Here is a 22,514-nt window from a genome sequence, read left to right on the forward strand (position 1 = left end):
GAATATATCCGATTCTGCTTGTGGTGGTGTAGCTATTTTAATTAGCTCAAAAATTCTGGCTAAGCAAATCACTCTCCAAACCCAAATTGAAGCTGTTGCTATGTGTCTGATTGCTCAGATTGCTTTTACACTAGTCTCAGTTTATGTCCTACCAAATCATACTTACTCTTATAATGACCTTGAAGAACTTTTAATACAGCTACTCTTTCCTGTCTGCCTGCTAGGAGGTTTCAATGGCCACCACCCTTTATAGGGATCATCTAAATTAAACAGATGCAGCCGACTGATTGAAACTTGACTGGAAAAACAAAACCTCACTCTTCTTAATAGTGGCTCGCACACCCATATACACTGGACAGACTTCTGCAATTGATTTGCTCCCCAATACTGTTTTCAGTCATGCAGTGGTCCACTCTGGAAAATAACATGGGCAGTGATCATTTTCCAATTGTTTTAAATTTTATGACTACACAATGACCATTAGATCAATTCTGCAGGAAATGGAAATTCTCTAAAGCTAATTGGGACAAATTTCAGTCAGCAATCACTCTGGACAAAAAAATTATACAACTACAGCCCATAGATGAAGTAATCGATTATATCACTTCCTGCCTTTTATTTTCAGCTAAAAGCTCAATTCCATTATCAGATTCCCAGACTCAATGCCATTTCAACTACTGATGGAATGAGGAATGCACAAAAGCGAAGAAAAAAATAATAATGGAATTTATTTCGTCGAACTCCAACTACAGTTAATCTTATTAACTACAAGAAACTAAAGGCAAAAGCGCATCTCATTCAAAGACAAGCCAAGAAAGACTCTTGGACTCGGTTTGCATCAACCCACAATTAATATGGAAGAAAATTAGGCAGATTTCTGGGAAGTTTTCAACTGTTCCTTCCCCAATTCTTTCCTGCAATGGTCTAGAAGTCTCTGCTCCTCTGGATATAGCAAATTCCATGGGCAAAACTTTTACTCAAGTCTCAGCTGCTTCCAACTACACTCTGGAATTTCAGAAAACTAAGACCACCACAGAACAGACACATCAACTTTTGAACCTCACTGTTACTTCCATATAACCAGCCACTCCAATACTGTGAACTTTTGCAAGCCATCAGAACAATGCGCAACAGTGCTGCTGGGCCAGATAGGATATATTATGTTATGTTACAGCACTTTGATGAGAAAAACTTACAACTGCTGCTAGCCTTCTTTAAGTATATCTTTCTAGAAAATTTTTATCCCAATTCTTGGCACAATGCTACAGTTCTGGCCTTTTTGAAACCTGGAAAAGAACCTTCCAGCCTTAATAGTTACAGAACAATATCTCTGTCAAGTTGCCTCAGTAAAATTCTTGAAAAAATGATCCACAGTTGGCTCACTTGGATCATTGAAAGTGAACATCTACTCTTCGCATCCTATTCAGCTATACCTTTTTAACCAACCACTACTCAATCTCTATAGAAATAAACCAAGTAAAAACCGACCAGCTGGCCTACGGCTCCTTGAAATATCACAGAACTGGAATGATCCTTTCCACAATGGGCAACAGATAAAGCATTACTCTCATCCACCATGGACCCCCATTTTCTAAACTGACCTGTGATACTTATTTTCTTCAATGGGGAAAGAATCGTCTACATACAATGAATGTACAACAACTCCATGCTAGCCATATTCAAAGCTGTGCTGACTTTTTGCTGATTTTTTTTTTTTTTTTATGTGAACCCCAAACACGAGAGGTATTAGAACCTATAGTACTTAGTACCGTGCTTGGGTTTGTGGTTAACAAGACGAAAGAAGATATCTGTTGACATTGGACTTGAACTTCTGTAGATTGTAATTTTCAGGAAATACGTATGAAGGAAGGTTGTTCCAGAAAACGGCAGTTGAATGAATAAATGAGGAAGATGAAAAGTTGGTTCTGTGGGTTAGAAGTTGGACAGTAAATGGATGTTGGCTAGTGGCGGCACGTGTTCGGACTGTTTTGAAAGAGAGAGCGGGAATTATAGAAGCCAATTCGGAAGAACAGTGCCCATGGAAGTATCTGTAGAAGAGGCATGCAGCAGAAACAGTGCGTCTATGAGAAAGCGAGTGGAGAGACTCTGTTAGAGATGAATCATTAATTAACCTAACTGCCCTCTTCTGAATGGAATCAAGAAGCCTGAGAGAGGTTTTGGGGCCACCACCCCAGATGTGGGAACAATATTCCATGGCAGGGCAGATTTGCGATTTATACAGAGTGAGCAGCTGTTTGGAAGAAAAGTAACGATGAGAGCGAAAGAGAAAACCAAGTTTTTTAGATGCAGAGGAAGCAATATTTGTAATGTGATTGTGCCAAGAGAATTAGAAGTCAGGGTAATCCCCAAAAGAGATATATCATTTTGCCTAGAAATCAGAGCATCACTAAAGATAAGCATAGGAGCAGAAGAATCCTTTTTGCGAGATATAAGACAAGACTGAGTTTTAGAAGGGTTGAAATCAACTAAGTTGTCTTTGCCCCACTGGAGAATTACCTGAAGATCAGCATTTAAGGAATTGGTAGCAGATTTTCGAGAAGTTGAAGCTGATTGGGCAGGACAAGGTTTCTCAAAATGGAAAGTTGAATGCAATGTGCTATCATCGGCAAAACTATGGATAGGATTTCCAGACAATGGAAGAAGGTCATTGATATACAAGAGGAAAAGAGTGGAGGAAAGAACTGAACCTTGGTGGACACCGGCATTAGTGGAGAAGTTAGAAGACAGAGAGCCATCTACCATCACCCTCAGTGAGCGATCAGAGAGAAAACTGGATAACCAATTACTAAAAACAGTTGGCAAACCATAAGATGGAAGCTTTTTTTAGAAGACCTTTATGCCAAACACGATCAAAAGCCTTTGAGATGTCAAGAGCAACTACTTGTGTTTCACCGAACCTTTCCATTGAATTAGTCCATAAATGGGTAACATAAGCCAGAATATCTCCAGTGGATCGACACTGACGGAATCCATACTGGTAATCGTTGATCAGACGGAAGGTTTCTAGGTAGTTTAAGAGTTGGCGGTTAATTGATTTCTCCATTACTTTAGAAAGAGTAGAAGTGATTGCAATGGGACGATAATTGGATGGGAGGGATTTGTCACCCTTTTTAGGAACTGGCTGGATATCAGCAAATTTCCAAGCAGAAGGAAAAACACCTTTGGAATAAGAAAGTGAAAAAAGGCGGCAAAGAATAGGAGTAAGTTCAGGAGCACAGGTTTTGAGAAGAAGTGGAGAAATACCATCAGGACCTGGAGCTTTCTTAGCATCAAGATTCATCAAAATCCTTCTGATATCCTTTTAACGGAAGACCACAGGAGGCATTGAATGGAGCTTGTTGGGAATGGTGGGAGGTGTTTTACCAAGATCATTAATACATGAGTTGGAAGAAAAATGGGATGCTAGCAGGTCAGCTTTATCCTTGGCTGAAGTGGCAACAGAACCATCTGGTTTGGACAGAGGTGGGAGCAAAGATGGGCAAAAGTTGCGGCCAATAGCTTTGGCAAGAGACCCGAATGCTTAGCTACCATTAGGGTAAGAAGCAAGTTTTCTACTCTTAGCCTGTTCAAACTCTAGTTTGGACTGATTAATAATTGCTTTACAACTGTTGCGAGCTTTGGTGTAGGCAGAAAATGAAACTGAAGAATTAGAAACAAGCCAATTACGATATGCAACATTCTTCTCTTTAACAGCCTTAGCACATTTATTGGAAAACCAAGGTTTAGATAAAGGACGAGATTTTAAAGTGGAGTGTGGGATAAGGGATTCCATTCCTGCAAGAATAATTTCACTGACACGATCTGAGCAAACGTTGACATCAGAAGTTTTGAAACAGTAATCCAACCAAAGAAAAGAAGAAAAGAAGTCTCGCAGGTCATCCCATTTTGCATTCTTGTAATGCCAAACAACACATGGTTGGGAATAGCCATGAGATAAAGGTTCCATTGGAGAAGAGACAATCACCAAGTTGTGATCTGAAGTGCTTAAAGGACCTCTCACTTCGACCGTGTACTTAGAATGGTTGTTTGTGAGAAAAAGATCAAGCGTATTGGCTGTATGATCAGGATTGTCCGGTATTCTTGTAGGTAAATTAACAATCTGTGCTAGGTCATTAGTAATTGCAAAAGCCTCAGCATCTCGACCTGCTGGGTCGGTGTGACTAGAAAACGGAAGCCAGCTGGAGTTGTGATCATTAAAATCACTAAGGAAAATTACTTCACTGTTAGGAAAGTTGGACTGGAGAAAGTCAAGTTGCAAAGAGAGGAAGTCAAAGAGCTCCAAGTGATTAGTGGAGTTGGGAGAACGGTAGAGACAACAGATGAATTTGACACAATGGGGTAGAGATATTTTCAGCCAGAGAAGATCGAAGAGAGGAGATTCCAAATTGCCAAGTCTCTGACAGGGAATATCAGAACAGACATATGCACAAGTACCACCTTTGAGGCGAAAGGAATCATACAGCGAATAATTTGGGCATCTGAGATGAGCAGTAGATGAATCTACCGATAATTGAGATTCTGTTAGAAAAAGTACATGGGGTTTGGCAGACTGCAAGTGGAAATGGACATCGTTGAGATTAGAATTGAGACCACGTATATTTGTGAAATGAATTAGGAAATCCTTGGGAGGTTTAGATCTTTTCGCAGATAAGCTTGCTCTATTAGTTTGACAATTCATGGTGTATTCAATAGTAAGAAAATGTAGGTGGGACATGCTCTATGAAGTAATGAAATTTTTGGATATGGCGTACATGTGGTAAGAATATACCCAGATCCTTGACATAACGTGGCCTCGACAATGCTCCCCACATACACACTACTCGGGCTCCCTCCAGTCACTATCTGGCAGAGTAGAGGTAGCAAGATTATACACTAGCTGATCCGGAAGCTTCCTAGAGAGTTCCCAATAGGTTCAGTCCGGTGTACTAACTAGCGGCCGGCCTGCGAACACCGTTTTAGAGCTGTACCCTCGAAATGTAAGAAACATTGGATCTCGCCGCGACGTTCATCATAACCTCAAAAGTCATCAATCATACTGCAAGATGGAAGAGATAGGGAAGGGTTGACCGGAACTTAGCTCTAGAGACTAAACATGGGTTCCACCACTTCAAGCCTCCAATAAGCAAAGTGGTGGTATTTCACCAGTTGATGAGAGTCATCTACCACCTAGTACTGCCTGGTAACAGAGAGGGGCGGCATTCCTCCATGTGGTGTGGGCGCCACACCTCGACCCCTGCTTACGTTGGTTCACACCTGGGTGGTCACCCACCATGTATTTGTGCATGGAGTTATACCCAGGATTACTAACAGTCCCACTATCGTGAAGGTGCAAGCAGAGGATTTGGCTGTCACAGACCATCCGGACTTCTCCGAAATTGGGTCCACTTGACTTGAGTGTCAGCCGAATATCAGTTCCATCAGCGTTTTAGACTCCCAGGTAGCAAGTACAGCTTGTCTGGCATATCTGAGAGAATGTCTGTGACAACCTCAAGGACCAAATGATATATACAGATGGTTCCAAATCTCTTTCAACTGTTGGAGCAGCAGCAGTGTTTCCCTCTGCTATCATATCAGCTTTTCTTCCACCCGAGTATAGCAACTTTTCAGCAGAACTGTAAAATATGTAGTTTACACTGAATCTCTCAGCTCAATTAGAGTAATGCAGAATCGCTCTCAAAAGAATCACCATATTTTAATGAAAATCAGGAGTTTCTATTGCAGATTGATCATTGGCAACAACTAGTGAAGTTTTGCTGGATTCCAGCACATTCAGGCATAAAAGGAAATTAACTGGCTGATATATCTGCCAAATATCCATCAACCACTAATCATTAATCTAACCACTAATCACAACCTAACCACTAATCCTATTCCAGCGCCTGATTATAATATCTTAATTCAAGCATCATGCCATGCTCAGTGGACAGAGTTTTTATCCTAGGGGTTCGTGATTGTTATGTTATATTTGGTTTTTAGGAGCATTAGTAACTGAGGCCATATTGCTCCAGGGATATGCGGTGGTCATTCCTGGCTTTTCCGCATCCTCCGTATTTGGTGGTCATGGGCTCAAACCCTGGTCTAATCAAGAAGTGTGTGCTACACACTGCTGCTCCTGCCCACCTGGCTACGGTCTTTATGGGCTTGGCGCATCCAGAGTCCTGAGCTCGATATCATCATTCTTCTCTTTCGTGGTGATTCCTTTCTACTTCTCTCTCTCTCTCTCTCTCTCTCTCTCTCTCTCTCTCTCTCTCTCTCTCTCTTTTTCCCCTTCCAAGGTAACTCGGGAATTTGTTTTGGCTGGTGCAGCATAAACCTCAGGCTTCCTTGCACCATATGGCTAATAATAATAACCAACCAAATAACAAACTTTTCCAGTTGAAACAAGACCCAAAGTTCTGGCACTCGAGCAATCAGACAGTGAGGCAGGATGAAGTGGTACACACACGGATAAGAATAGAACATACCCATCTGACTCACCTCAATCTACTCACAGGCGATGATCCTCCTCAGTGTCCACACTGCTCAGAACATCTAACAGTTTAGCCAGATTTTGAAATATTGAAGTACGATGTTGTTGATAGTGTGGACAGTCAATCAAAATATGTTTATCTTCAAGAACCGTTGATATTACATCATATCATTGGAGAGGAAGCAAATATTAATGAACTTTTCTGCTTTTTTAAACAAATTGGAGTGTATAATCTTTTATGAATAGGTTTCAGAACTGAAATGAAATTGAACTGCTTCATTCTTAATTATTTTCTGATATTCCTATGAATAGGCACACTATAGCCATAGCAGCTAATGCACCAATAAACAACCATACCACACACACAATTTTAGGAAGGCTAAGAATTGGGTGTACTTGCATCACTCACCTATGTATCTATTAGCGAATGACAGCACTCCCCGATGCTTATCGTGTCATGTACCACTAACTGTTCATCATTTATTAGTGGAATGTCCCCACTTTCAAAATATCTCTCAAATATCTTTACATCATTTACTAATGCACAGTCATTACTAATGTTATTGCAGATTCTTAGAGATGATCCTAATAAGAAAGAACTGTTTACTTTCCTAAATCATATAGGAATATATCATAAAATATAGTTATTATAATAGAATTAATATTTCATATTCACCATTATAAAGACAGAATATGACAGTAGCAGCCTATCTTTCGTTAAACTCCACCACAACAACAACTACCCAACAATATCTGCCTTTGATATCTTGACCAGCACTTCAAATTCATCAAATTTATTTACTATACTCCTAGCATTGGTGTACATGCAAGTATACATACATCTGTTCTTACTTTTATTTACTCGAACACTGCCCATGTATTTACTTGTTCTATGATGACTCTCAGCAGTTCTAGAAATCTCTAGCACTTTTCTTCACAAGCTGCTGCTCATTCCAATAGAAGCAGTGCAAGAATAATTTTCACCTCTGCCTGTGGCCATTGTTAATCTATTAATCTGTGAATCCCCCAAGCTACCAGTTTTTTCCGACCTGCCTAACACTACCTTGATGGCATCAGCAAATATTCTTGCACCCCTTCTATTTAAGTTTATCCCATCCTTGTAAAAGCAGTCTCTCTTGTTAACAAGCACAGACCACCATGAGAAAAATTCTATCCCATGAGCTTTGCACAGTCTCTCCAGAGCCAAATTAATTGATGTGGTTCTCTTCATGTACTCCCTCCTAACATTGATGTATGCAGCTGAGAGCTTCATGAGACCACAATTTAAATCCTTTGAGGGCATTACCCTATTCTCCATTGTTATGGGCCTCTCATAAAGGCCCATAACAATGCTGAGTTGGCACTTAACTTCCTCATTCCTTGCATTGAGCACACACAGACACCCCCCCCCCCCTTGGCAGTATCATGTCCAGTTCCTGATAGTCCACAAACATCAAACAAGCAGTACATTTCAAAAGGCTGTGATTCAGAGGACAACCATCCCCTTTGGTTCTCCCCCGAGTCACAGCACTCCCACTACCTTGAGCATTTTGCTTTGCTGTTCTGGTCTGAAGCATGATTTCAATTCAAATTCAATACAATTAAAAATACTACACTAAACTTATATCCCAATGCAGTAATAACACTATATATATATATATATATATATATATAATTCAGTATCAAACTTATGGTATATGTATTTTGTATCTCCTTCCAATTTTGTGTTATTTGAAGTCTATATCTTCTATCAAGTTTAAGTTATTAAAACACATAAGTAGTACTATAAATTATAGTTTTATAATAGTCTGCTGATACTGATTAAACTGCTATATAGAAAATAGAGCTGCGTAGAAAAGTCTAGTATCTGCTAGTGGGAAGGAGCAGCAGTGCGTAGCACATGCTTCTTGATTAGACCAGGGTTCGAGCCCGTCACCACCAAATACGGAGGATGCGGAAAGGTCTGAGAATGACCACCACATATCCCAGAGCAATATGGCCTTAGTTGCTAATGCTCCTAAAAACCAAACAACAACAACAACAGCTATATTAATGTGAAAACAGTGGTGACAGAATTCAAACACTTCTATCAATACTGTGGTTTTTTATACAATTACAAAGGCCAAGTAAAGAATAAATACACCAAATTAATCAGAAATCACTACTAAGTGTAAATCAAAAGTTAGAGAAAAACAATAATTTCCAATCAATTCTTAGTGGCCTGTGAAACGTGTGGCTCCTCTAGTATCAGCAGTAGAATCTAATGGTTTCCACTAAGTAATTAAATGTTAGTGTTAATGACCGTCTTCCATTGACTGGAAATCCTATCCATAGTTTTGCTGATGATAAACATGTTGCATTCCACCTTCCAATTTGAGAAATGTTGCCCTGTACAAACAGCTAAAACTTCTCTACTATCCACTACCAGTTTCCTAAATGCTGATGTCCAGGTAATTCTCCAGTGTGACAAAGGTCACTTAGTTGATTTCAATGCATCTAATAATGCATTGAAATCAAATTTTTGCCAGATATAAGACATCAAATGTCTTATATCTGGCAAAAAATAATTCTTCTGCTTCTATGCTTATCTTCGATGCCACTCAAATTTCTAGATGATATTATATATCTCTATTAGGGATTACCCCAACTTCCATTCTCTTTTGGCATTAGCATTAGTAAAAAAAAAACTTTCCCATTTCACCCATCCACTCACTCTGAGAGTTTGTCCAGTTCTTTCTTGAATTTATTTAAGCTATCAGCTTCCACAATGAACGATGGAAGTTTGTTACAGCAATCAACCACCTGCTGACTAAAGGCAAATTTCCACACATCTATTCTACAACTGTTTCTTCAATTTGAATTTATGCCCCCTCGGACATGTAATCTGAGCAAGAGGAAGAATTCCATCAGATTTGAGCTTGCTTAAACCATTCAAGGCCTTATAAACCTCAATAAGATCACCTTGCAGGTGCCTAATCTTCAGACACTACAATTTGCAGAACTTAAGCCTTTCTTGGTAAGCCTTTGTTCCCACAACCAATCTTGTTGCCCTTCTCAGTACTCATTCTATCAGCTCTACATTCTTCCTAAAATGAGGCTTCCAGACCTGTATGCATTACTCGTGTTGTATTCTGACCATTGCCTTATACAAAAAAGATGACCACCCCCTTATCCCTGATAGCAAAATTCTGTATATAATTGACAAGACCCTATGACCTAGTCTGACAGCCTATCTGCACTGCTCAAAAAACTTTGTCTGATTGCACAATTACCCCCAGCTCTTTTTCATTCTCTGCTACCCTGAGTGTAGTACAGCACAGTTTATATGTTACTGTGTGCTTATGCAGTAAGGTGCACTATTGCCATAGCAGCTAATGCACCAACACACACACACACACACACACACACACACACACACACACACACACACACACACACACACACACACACACACACACACACACACACACACACACAGTACTTTGCATTTGTCAATGCAAACATTGACAAACAAATGCAAATGACTTCAGTTGTCACGTCTCAGCCCATCTGCCCAACTTTTCTAGATCCTGTTGCAGTAGTGTACTGTTATTAACAACCCTGCCAACCTTCGTGTCATCTGCAAACTTGGAACATATCATCATCAATATCTTTGATAAATATAGAAAACAACAATGGGCCCAACACTGAACCATGGGGGATTCCACTAATAACATTATTCAAAAAAAAAGCGTAGTGTCCATTGATTGGCATAAGTACATCAAAAATATTGCTTCCTCTGCATCTAAAAAAACTAGGTTTTCTGTTTCGCTCTTGCCATTACTTTTATTCTGAACAACTGCTCACTCTGTACAAATCTCAAATCTTCCCTACCATTGAATATTGTCCCCACAACTGGAGTGGGCCCCCACACCTCTCTCAGGCTCTATTCTCAGATTCCATTCAAAAGAGGGCAGGGTTAATTAATGACCCATCTCTAACAAAGTCTCTCCACTGTTTGTTTCATATTTTTTTTATTTTATTTTACAACACATTAAGCTCAAAATAAACTGTTCTATAATAAATTTTATATATCCTGTTTTTAGTAAATTAATAAGAGGAGTTTTCCTCAATATAGTACGTGGAACACTTCCGTATGATACCCTCCAGAAATTAAAACGGAAAAAACGAAAAAATCTACAACTTACCGATACATTAAAGTAAAATATAAATAATTAAAGTAAAATATAAATAATTAAATAATCAATTTAACACAATTCAAAATCAATTCAAAACAATTAAAATTCAAATTAACGCAATTAAAAGACTAACGAAAATATTCAAAACGATTTTCCTTCCTTCAAAACGATTTTCCTTCCTTGAAGGAAAATCGTTTCCTTCCTCCTAGGAAGGAAAATCGTTAGTCTTTAGAAAATATTCAAAACGATTTTCCTTCCTTCAAAACGATTTTCCTTCCTTGAAGGAAAATCGTTTCCTTCCTCCTAGGAAGGAAAATCGTTTTGAATATTTTCGTTAGTCTTTTAATTGCATTAATTTGAATTTTAATTGTTTTGAATTGATTTTGAATTGTGTTAAATTGATTATTTAATTATTTATATTTTACTTTAATTATTTATATTTTACTTTAATGTATCGGTAAGTTGTCGATTTTTTCGTTTTTTCCGTTTTAATTTCTGGAGGGTATCATACGGAAGTGTTCCACGTACTATATTGAGGTAAACTCCTCTTATTAATTTACTAATATTATTATCAACGTAGAACATATTGAGTATTACAGCTCTGATTCATACTATCTAATATCCTGTTTTTAAAAATTTTTGATCACATTGTACTGTGTTAAAATATATACTATTTTAACTATTATAACTAATTTAACTAATATATACTGTTATATACTTTAATAATATAATTGGTATTTATCTTGTAATCTAAGCCTTAGTGAAATGATTATTATTTATTTTATGGGATTTATTTTATTTTTTTTGTTAAAATGCTCTGTTGTATTCATATTTTGTTACATATTTTTAAAAAATATTTTAATGAAAATTTTAGGGTGAACCAGGTATTGCTGGGGAATCTGGAATTCCTGGTAAAAGAGGACAATCAGTAAGTATAGCTTCTTATTAATTATTAATGTAATGTAATGTAACGTAACTAAAGTAATTTCATTCACTCATGGCAATTTTCACAAAACAAAAAAGGATATTTTCTTGAAAATTTATCAAAATATTCTTAAAAATATATTCATAATGTAATATATATACACACACTCCATATTCTGCGTTAATTTTATTACTATATAATTTGCACAGATTGCATAATTGGCCAAAACTACAGTCACTATTCACAATAGGGGGATGCCTCCACTTGTATCATCCCCCAACTTCCATCTCCAATTTCAAACTCTAAATACACATTTTCTTAATTATTTAATATATTTTTATTTTCTTAAATGTGAATGTGTAATCAATTATATTTTCTTAATATACCTCACATCTTTGTATTCTTGGATTTGACACATCATGGCTTAACATTGCCCATGTGCCATAAAAACTTTAAATCAAATATAATTTATAAAAATAAGTTCAATAAACAGTAAAAAATTAAAATCCAAATGATTTTTTATGTATGACGATATGCTACTTAAATTGTACAGTAATTTTGAATTTACCACACTGAATATTAGTTGTTGTTGTATTAGTTGTTCCTTTAATCCAATTTTTTGGGGACTTTTAATGATGTTCTTTCAGGTTTGGTCTCAACGATTTCATTTTTAGTGTTAATTCAGTTTCTAATGCCGAAACACTGAGTAAAAGTTCCAATAATCAGAAGCAATATAATATAACATCAGAATTAGTGATAATTCAGATATATAAAAAAAAAAAAAAAAAAGGACCTAACCTGTGAGTCTCTTACTTTTTTTTTTCTGCTTTTCACGTCTGGTAGTGTGATATTTAGTATTAGCAATGGCCACATGGTGCAAGGAAGCCTATGGCTTATGCTGCACCTGCCAAAAAAAAAAAAAATGCAAATAATAATAATAATAAAAAAAAATAATAATAAAATAAAATGATAAGAATAAAATAATAATAATAAGAAGAAAATTTTAAAAAAATAATAATAATAAATAAATAAGAGAGAAGGAAATGGACAACCTAAGCATTTCCCTCCTCCCATAGGTAATTATCTAGCTGACCTTTGAATTTCCCTAAACTGTCAGCCTCTACCACCCATCCACCCATGTAGGTAACTTATTCCATAATTTATAACTCACTGACTAAAATAAAACTTCCTGCAAATCCAGTCTAAACATCTCCCCCCCCATAACTTGAAATTATGGCCCCTAGTTCTAGAATCATTTATAACCATGAAGATTTCATTCCCATTAATTTTGCTTATGCCTCTCAGAGCCTTAAACACCTCAATCAAGTCTCCTCTAAGGTGCTAGTTTCCAAGCTCTGCAACCCACATATTTGAAGTCTTTCCTCATATGGACACCCTTTTGCCAATCTCACCAAGCAAGTTACTTGTCTCTAGACCCTTTCAAGAAGTACAATGTCTTTCTTTAGGTGCGGTCTCCATACCTGAAAACAGTATTCCAAATGTGGTCTAACAGTAGACTTATATAATGGGATTATGACGTCCTTATTTCTATAGCAATCTGATAAATCACGATAGGATACCGTGGGCCTTCCTTGAAACCTGTCGATAATGCTCAGAGAACTTAAAGTCTGAACTTATCATAACACTCAAGTCCCTTTCCTCCAACTACTGGCTTTAGTTCAACCCCACCAAGTGTATAAGTTATTTTGGGGTTACTGTTCCCCAGGTGCAATACCTTACTTTTCTGGATTAAAGCATAGCTGCCATTTTTTTGACCATCCCCGAAGTCTATCTAGCTGCCATTTTTTTGACCATCCCCGAAGTCTATCTAGGTCATTCTGAAGAAGCTCTGCTTGGCCGTGATCATTAACTACTCTACCAATCTTTACATCATCTGCAAATTTAGACATCACGTTCTCCATTCATTCGTCGATGTCATTTATGAAAATCAAAAACAACAGTGGTCCTAATACTGATCCTTGGGAAACTCCACTTCTTACGTCAATCCAATCTGAGGAATAACCATTTATCACAACCCTCTGCCACCTGCTCTGAAGCCATCCAGCTATCCATCTAAGAATTTTCCCTGTGATTCCAACCTGTTCCAGCTTATAAAGTAACCATTTATGTGGGAATGAGTGAAATGCTTTGCCAAAATCCAAATAAACAATGTCGAAATGATTCCCTAAATCCAGCTTATGAGTGACCCCGATTTGTTAAACATGATTTTCCCTTTACAAAACCATGCTGAGTATCCTTTAGAATTCCATTTCTATCTAAATAATCCTGAATTCCAACTTTGATCATGGTCTCCATAATTTTCCCTACTACTGAAGTTAGACTAACTGGCCGGTAATTTCCCACTTCACTCTTAGAACCACCCTTATGTATTGGAGATACATTGGCATTCCAATCCAACGGAATCACTCCCGAGTCCAGTGATGCTCACATAATTAGCCTCAATGGTTGAATGCACTCACTTGCCACCTCCCTTATGATTATAGGGTATATGCCATCAACCTCAGGAGGCTTATTGGCCTGTATTATCGAAAGTTTTTTCATTAAATAAACATGTGAAATTTCAACATCATTACTTAAATTTTTTTTCAACTTCATTCCCATAATTTCTCATTGACATAAAGCGTTTTTCTTCTGTAAATATTGATGCAAAGTAACTGTTGAATTCATCTGCAACTTCAGCTGGGGTATCCAATACTATCCCACTTACATAAGGGTCCAGTCTGGTTTGTTCTTCTCTTCTTTGAATTTATATATGTGAAGAATTCCTTATCATCCCTCTTTGCACTTTTTGCCAGCGATTTGTCATCATCTCTGCCTTTGCCAGCCTAACCCTTTCTGTGGCACAATTTCAGATCAATTTGTAGATGTTATAGCCCTCAGTACTTTTTATTGCTCTGTAACTTTTCCATGCCGTCTTTGATGTCACTCTTCTATGCCATGATATTGTGATGAGTGCTGCTGAGTTAAAAAAATAATTTTAAATCAAGAAAATTAATTATACTTTTTACGTGAATGTGCCCAATTTGTAAAGATATCAATAGTGGAATAGACTTTGAGAAATAGAAATGTATTTCTATTTCTGTTCTCTTTACCTGAGACGCCCATCAGAATGATGTTGGTGCCTAATTTCTTGACACTCTAGACACGTAGTGCACACAGAGGCATCCTCCTTTGCTAGAGCATGTCCTGTTTTAGGAAGGATGGCAAACATTTCACATTTTGCACATTTTTTGAGACTGTGATGCGTTGGAGAATCGCCCTTTCATTTCTCCCCCGAGTCACAGCACTTGGACTAGTCTGTGATCTTTGCTTTGCAGCTCTAGACTGGGTCATGATTTTCATTTAAATACAATTTAATTAATAAGATTAATAATATTTTTGATTAATTGATAATACTATAATAAGCTAACAGTTTCCAAATTGAGTGCTTTATATTATGCTTTCTAGTTTTACTTTTTACCTTACTCTATCAGTTCGAGATATATATACATTTATTTCTTATTGACTACAATATGGCGGCTAGTTCAACAATATTGGCGCCAGCACCGGGAGTTGTAACTTCCAAAAATTGCTAGTTAAATTCAAAATAAGAAGTTAACGAATGCTACTAAACCTATTTAATATCTCTGTAAAACACAATGTAGTATGTTAAATAACCAAGAATATGGTAAAAATTAAAAATACTTAGCCCTTTACAGCAGCCAAAAATCCACCGACTGTTCTCTTCCACGACTAGAGTGCCCTCTTGCTATCAATTTTAGCTGCTTTGAATATGTTAAAAATCTATGGACTACTTTCCAAAAACACACAAATTTGAGATCATTTCTAATATGTGGTGTGCATATTAGTATATCCTGCATCACTTTTATAGAGCTCTGATCAGATTTTGTCTGAACTATGAATTGTCTAATTCTGCTAAGGAAAGAGTGTGCTGGCCCTAGCAGAATTTGGAACTATTAGCCCTACAAAATATCACTTGCCTACTCATCATGTATTAAAGTACATAAGAACTAAGCTGAATATTTGCTGGCTAGAATACTAAAAAAATGAATGAACAGACTGTGCTGCCAAATGTCCATGTAACACAGTCTGTACCAGATTTAAGTAGGTCTGGGACTCTGGTCCACATATTTTTAAAGGCTCTGAAAATAAAGTTACAGAGGAACAGCCCAGGGTGCCAAGCAATTTCTCTGTGCTTTAAGTGAGATTTCCTAAAAGCGATCTACAATTCTTTTACGTTCCTCTCATTAAGCAATATATTTATTTAATAACAACTCTTGATACAAAAGTACTTATACAGGACAAGAAAGAAAAACCACCTTTCTTTTTTGATTGTTCTATTACTAACTCCCTACTACCTTACTCTTGGTCACACCAGGCACTGCTCCTGCCTCCCCGCAGCGGGGCCGGTAACCTGGGTGGTAAACACCAATCCCCCTGGGCCAAAAGGAGACTTAAATTTGGCAGTGATTAAATGTTTCATATTTCTATTTTGTATTATCAACATATTTCTGAAAATTTAAGTGATTTAGTAAATACAAAAATAAAAGTAAATACAAGAAAAATAAATAAAAATATAAAAATAAAAGTAAATATAACAAAAATAAATAAAAATATAAAAATAAAAGTAAATATAACAAAAATAAATAAAAATATAAAAATAAAAGTAAATATAACAAAAATAAATAAAAATATAAAAATAAAAGTAAATATAAGAATAAAACTGAAAAATAAAAGTAAATGCAAGAATAATAATATAAAACATATAATTTTTATTTCCTTAAAACTGATGCATATTTTTAGTGGCAAAAAACACAAAATTTGAAAAATTCTCAATTATTATTTAAATAATATAATATTGAAATTACATTGCAATCTCTGTAGATTCAATAGTAAAAAGTCAAAAAAATAGTACACCCTAAATGCACAATTCAAAAAAGCAATACTTTTTTTCAAATATTAAAGTTAAAATCTAGGCCTGTCAAGTGATGAGATATCAGTTTGTGTTACAAAAGGGGACAATACTGCTGCTGGAACAGCAACAATGTAAGAAGATTCTGAATTCCTCGATTTATTTAAATCACTGAAATTAAACATGCCATTCAAGCTGCATAACTGTCAGAAGCACTAGTGGCACAGCTCTAAAAGTACCTTGGAAGGAGTATAAGCCCAAAATACTCAAAGCACAAAAAAAGATCAGTTGATAAAAGAATATGTAATAAAATGTTATTCCACTATACTTTATGTATTAGATACGTAATTTAGTTCATTTCTAGCTCCATAGGCTTTTTTTTTTTGTATTTCTTTCTTTATTATATATGAGTAGCATATAAAAATAACTAATTATTAATATTATGCCACCAAAGAATTTAATTTTTATAGATATCTAAATCATTTATTTTATTAGGGAGAACCAGGTATTCCAGGAATTCCGGGAAAACCTGGCCATATGGGTCCTCCAGTAAGTATATTTCAGTTTTTATTTTGTACTTATAACCAAATTTTGTGGGGTTTTGTTAGCCTTTTGTTTTGTTTTCGTTTAGTTTTTTCTTTTATTTTTTCCAATTTTTAAAAAAAAAATTTTTTTGTAACAAATAAGTTGAATATTGTAAAAGGAGTGGGGTTGTATTTAAGTGCAAACATTTAAATAATTTAATAATTATATGATTCCCTACATATGATTTTTTTTATCATTCTATCTTGAGTTCACTTTCTTTTTTTCACCCTGATGATAGTGAAAAAACTAAACTAAAATTACTAATATAGATGTTAAATTGAATAGCATCACCAAAATAATTGAATTTACTATTTATTTTAAACTTCTGTGGCACTGCCAGAGGTATTAAATAAAAAGTAAATTAATTGACTCTTTAAAAACTCTGTGCCAGGCTGTTCAAAGACTTAGTATTAGTATTAATGGCGGCAAATGATGCAAGAAAGCATGATTTCCCACCATTATATACGTATGCCAAATTATATGTATTCCACCATTATATATGTATGCTTTGTTGCAGTGTAATAAAAAAAAAAAAAAACATTTCGTCTATACATCCTCTCCAACAGTTTGTTTAGGTCTTCCACAAAAACTGATGGAAGCTTTTACCAATAAACAACTGTCCTTCTTCAGTTTCAATTTATGCCCCCGTCACGTGCATAGTTTGGGCAAGAGGAAGAATTCCACGAACATTGAGTTTTCTCAAGCCATATCGAAGCCTTGAACAGCTCAGTCAGATTATCTCACAAGTGCCTAGTCTCCAGATAATACAATTTGCACTACTGAAGCCTTTCTTGGTAAGAGCACCCCCTTTGTTCCCCACACCAGTCTCATTGCCCTTCTCTGTACCTATTCCAGCAGCTCTACATCCTTCATAAAATGAGACCTCCAGATCTGCATGCAGTACACAATATGAGGCCTGACGATTGCTTATACACTGGGATAATCACCTTATCCATGTTATCATAATTCCGGTATATCATTGACAAAATCCCATTAGTCTTGGCAGTCTGTCTGCACTGTTCAGAGAACTTCATATCAGACTGCCCTGAGTATAGGAATTCTGCTGATGAGGCTAAGAGAATTCATTTTTTCAGAAGGCTCTAAGTGGAAGTTTATTTATTAATTTGAAATTGTTTTTCTCTAATTTTTGATTTAAATTTAATAGTGTAGTATTTGTTTGTGATTTCCCGATTAATTTCGTGTAGTAGTAGTAGTAGTAGTAGAATGTGATGCAAGAAAGCAAGTGTATGAGCTTATGCAGCATCAGCCAAAAAAAAAATAATAATAATAAATAAAAAATAAAAAAATTACAAAACAATTCCCTCTAAATATTTGTCCAATTCCTCCTTAAATTTATTTAACCTATCAACTTCCACAACGACAGATGGAAGTTTGTTCCAACAATTAATCACCCACTGGTTAAAGGCAAATTTCTGCACATCTATTCTACATCTGTCCTTCCTCAATTTCAATTTATGCCCCCGTAGGTTCATAATCTGAAGAGGAAGAATCCCATCAGCATTCAACGTGCACAACCTATCAAGGCCTTATACACCTCAATCAGATCACCTCGCAGGTGCCTTGTCTCCAGCTGCTGCAATTTTCAGAACTTAAGCCTCTCCTGGTAAGAGGATCCCTTCATTCCCCTCACCAATCTTGTTGCCCTTCTCTGTACATGCTCAAGCAATCTACATCCTTCCTGAAATGAGGCCTCCAGACCTGCATGCAGTACTCAAGGCGTGGCCTGACCATTGCCTTATACAGAGGGACAATCACCTCCTTTTTCCTGCTAGCAAAATTCCTGTATATTATTAACAACACCCCACGACCTGCCCTGGCAGCCTGTCTGCATTGCTCAAAAAACTTCATATCTGACTGCACAATTACTCCCAGGTCTTTTTCATTTTCTACCAACTTAAGTGTAGTATCACACAGTTGGTATGTTTCTCTGGGGTTACTTCTACCCATATGCAGTACTTTGCATGTTTCAATGTTAATCTTCAGTTGCCACTTCTCAGCCTATCTGCCCAAATTTTTATGATCCTGTTGCAGTAACACACTGCCATTACTGCCATTAACAACCCTACCAACCTTTGTATCATCTGCAAACTTCGATACTAAGCCTGATATACCTTCATCAATATCATTGATAAATATACTAAACAACAGAGGAACCAACACCGAACCCTGTGGGACTCCACTAATAACATTAGTCCACGAAGAACAGCACCCATTGATTACTACCCTCTGTCTTCTCCCACTCAACCATCCTTTTATCCATTGTAGCAACTTACCCTTAATACCATTCTGCTCCAATTTGTACAGTAGTCTTTCATGCGCAACAGTGTCAAAAGCTTTCCTGAAATTCAAGTATATGATATCAAAATTATTTTTACATCCAGTTCCTTTGTAATCACATCATAATAACCAATCAAATTTGTGAGACAAGACTTTCCCTTCACAAACACATGCTGTGTCTGAATTATTGCTGCAGTCTTGTCTAGATGATCCTACAATGCATCTTTAACCAGTAACTCTATGATTTTACCCGGAACAGAAGTTAAACTAACTGTAACTGTAATTACTCGTGTCACCCTTCGATCTCCCTTTGTGAACTGGGGACACATTTGCACATTTCCAGTCCGTAGGGACCTCCCCTGAATCCAAGGATGCTCTCATAATTATGGCTAAGGGTTTGCTTACTTCCTTTGCATGGCGCCTTAGTAGCCAGGTGGGAAGGAGCAGCAGTTCGTAGCACACGCTTCTTGATTAGACCGGGGTTTGAGTCCGTCGCCACCAAATACGGAGGATGCGGAAAGGTCAGGGAATGACCACCGCATATTCTCGGAGCAATATGGCCTTAGTTGCTAATGCTCCTAAAAACCAAATAACAATAACAACAACTTCCTTTGCCGCCCCCTTTAATATAACTGGATAGATTCCATCCACCCCCATGTGCCTTTCTTATGTTTAACTTCAACAATTTCTCCTCCACTTTGTTCTCAGTTATTACAAAATCATTACGCACTCTGCTACAATTTGATAACCTTGTGGCATTTTCAAACCTTAATAAATCATGTGTGAATGTAGATGCAAAATACTCATTCAGTTTTTTTTGCTATCTGAGCAGGATCATCAACAGTCGAACCATTGATATCAAGTGGGCCAATCAGATTGATCCCCTTCCTTTTAGAATTAATATAAGTAAAGAAATTCTTGCTGTTTTTCTTAGCACCCTTTGCCAAATATTTCTCGTAATCTGTCTTCACCTGCCTAACCTCCTTTGTGACTTGATTACAGACTAGCTTATATATATCATGGGCTTCTGTGTCGCCTGATAATTTATATGCATCCCATGCATTTTTCTTCTCTGCCACGAGTCTCATTAGTTCATTTGACAACCATTTAGGCCTAAACTTTGAACAATATTTCTTAATGGGTATGAAACATTTAGTAGCTTCCACTATTAATTCCTTGAATGCTTCCCACTTAGAATTTCCTGTTGGTAACATCATCAGTTCATCCCACTGTACAGAATTTAAAAACGGTGGTTGGATGGTGGAATAGACTTCCATCCCTTGTCGTGGAAGTTGATAGCCTAAATAAGTTTAAGGCTCAGCTGGACAGGTATTTCGAACGAACAGAGGGGTGAAGTGGAAGTGGTTATTTTTTATTTATTTATTTATTATTATTTTATTATTTTATTTTTTTTTTTGGCTGATGCTGCATAAGCTTGCTTTCTTGCATCAAATGCCTCTACTAATGCTAATGCTAACTGTCTGAGACCACTGTAGTTACCTTTAGGAAAGCAAAAACCTCTTCCTTTACTCCTGATGTTAATTATATCTTTAAGTAAATCCCACATTAGTACACTGTGATCACTGCCACCTAATGGTTCCATTATCTGCAAATTCTTAATACACAAATGATCACTGCTGATTACCAGATCAATAGTATTACCCTCTCTGGTTGCCTCTCGAACATGCTGCTGCAGAAAACAATCATCCAATAAATCCACAAAAGTCTTACTAGTGTGCGAGTGACCAACCCATAAGTTCCAGTCTATATCTGGGAAGTTAAAACCCCTGTTATAAGACATTCTGATTTACTTCTTCTTTGGTCCTTAGCTGGCAGCTGGGGGAGGCGGTTGGCCACGCAACCAGTATGCTGCTGTAGGTGCCGCAGCATTTCGGACTTGCTCTGTGATGTTCTTCCGTACCTTACAATCCATGGCGTCAGTCCTGGCCTGGTTAAGGTCGAGACGTCGGCTCTTCAAGTCATTTTTCCACTTGCTTGGCCCACCTTTTCCTAGGCGCGGTCCGTTGGATGCTCCATTGGGTGGGTCGTTGTCTCCAAAGGAGTGTGGATGGTATTCTGTTCGTGCCCATTCTGCATACGTGGCCAAACCATCTAAGCCTTCGCTTCTGGATTTGGTCGGCAATGGTTGGTTGCTGTTGGCATCTGGCGCGGATGGTATCATTAGTGATGCGGTCACGAAGAGAGATGCCCAAGATCTGCCGCAGGCATCGCATTTGGAATACCTCAAGTTTGTTCAAATCTAACTTGAGACAAATCCATATTTCCGATCCGTAAAGAAGAACGGGCAGGATCAAAGTCCGGAAGAGTCGGATTTTAGTCTTTGTGGAAATGTTGGTCCTCTTCCACAGACACCATTTGAGCGAGGCGAACGCAGTGGCCGCCTGTCCAATTCTGCTGTGGATTTCCATGGTGGATGCAACTTTTTTCTCCTGGACCAGCGACCCAAGGTATTTAAAGTCCTGCACTTGCTCGATCTGGACGCCTTCGAGATAGATGGTGGCTTGCGACCCATCTGTTGTCAGGGCCTTTGTCTTACCAGCATTGATCTTCAAACCGTATGGCCGGGCAATGCGGGCAATGTCGTAGAGGATGTCCGTGGCTTCAGCGTCGTTACCGGCAAGGATAGCACTATCATCAGCAAACATCAGGTCAGTCACATAGTGATCCTTGTCATATTGTATGCCCTGTCTGTTTCTGAATGCTTGCCTCATAATGGCGTCAACCACCACAATGTTGAAAAGCAACGGGGAGGCTACATCCCCTTGTCGGACTCCAGTTTGGATGGTAAATTCCTCAGATAAATCGTTCTGGATGTGCACCTGGCTGGTTAAACCGTTGTATGCAGTTTGGAGGAGTGTGATGACTTTTTGAGGTACATGTTCAACCTCTAGTAGTTTCCATAAGGCAGGCTGATGGACACAGTTGAAAGCAGACTTAAAGTCAATGAAAACAATGACGGTTCGCTGTCCACACCGGATCCTCTCCTCCATCAGCTGACGGATGGCAAAGATTTGATCACAGCATCCTCGCCCGGGTCTAAATCCTGCCTGTTCTTCTCGACTGGTTTGCTCGCGATGTTTTCGC

General features: G+C 37.5%; 1 protein-coding gene across 2 annotated transcripts in view; it reads left to right on the top strand.

Moving 5' to 3' along the window:
- The window catches only part of LOC150081124 (uncharacterized), a 1,253,880-nt gene that overhangs the window by 547,555 nt on the left and 683,811 nt on the right, over positions 1-22,514 (top strand). For both annotated transcript variants that reach the window (XM_090381132.1, XM_090381131.1), the window contains exons 16-17: positions 11,543-11,596; positions 17,022-17,075. In XM_090381132.1, the coding sequence (XP_090237258.1) occupies positions 11,543-11,596; positions 17,022-17,075 (108 nt within the window). The remainder of the gene's footprint in view (positions 1-11,542; positions 11,597-17,021; positions 17,076-22,514) is intronic.

Source organism: Mastigoproctus giganteus, chromosome 9 (genome assembly GCF_048544385.1).
Source record: "Mastigoproctus giganteus isolate SK-2022 chromosome 9, ASM4854438v1, whole genome shotgun sequence".
Taxonomy (NCBI): domain Eukaryota; kingdom Metazoa; phylum Arthropoda; class Arachnida; order Uropygi; family Thelyphonidae; genus Mastigoproctus; species Mastigoproctus giganteus.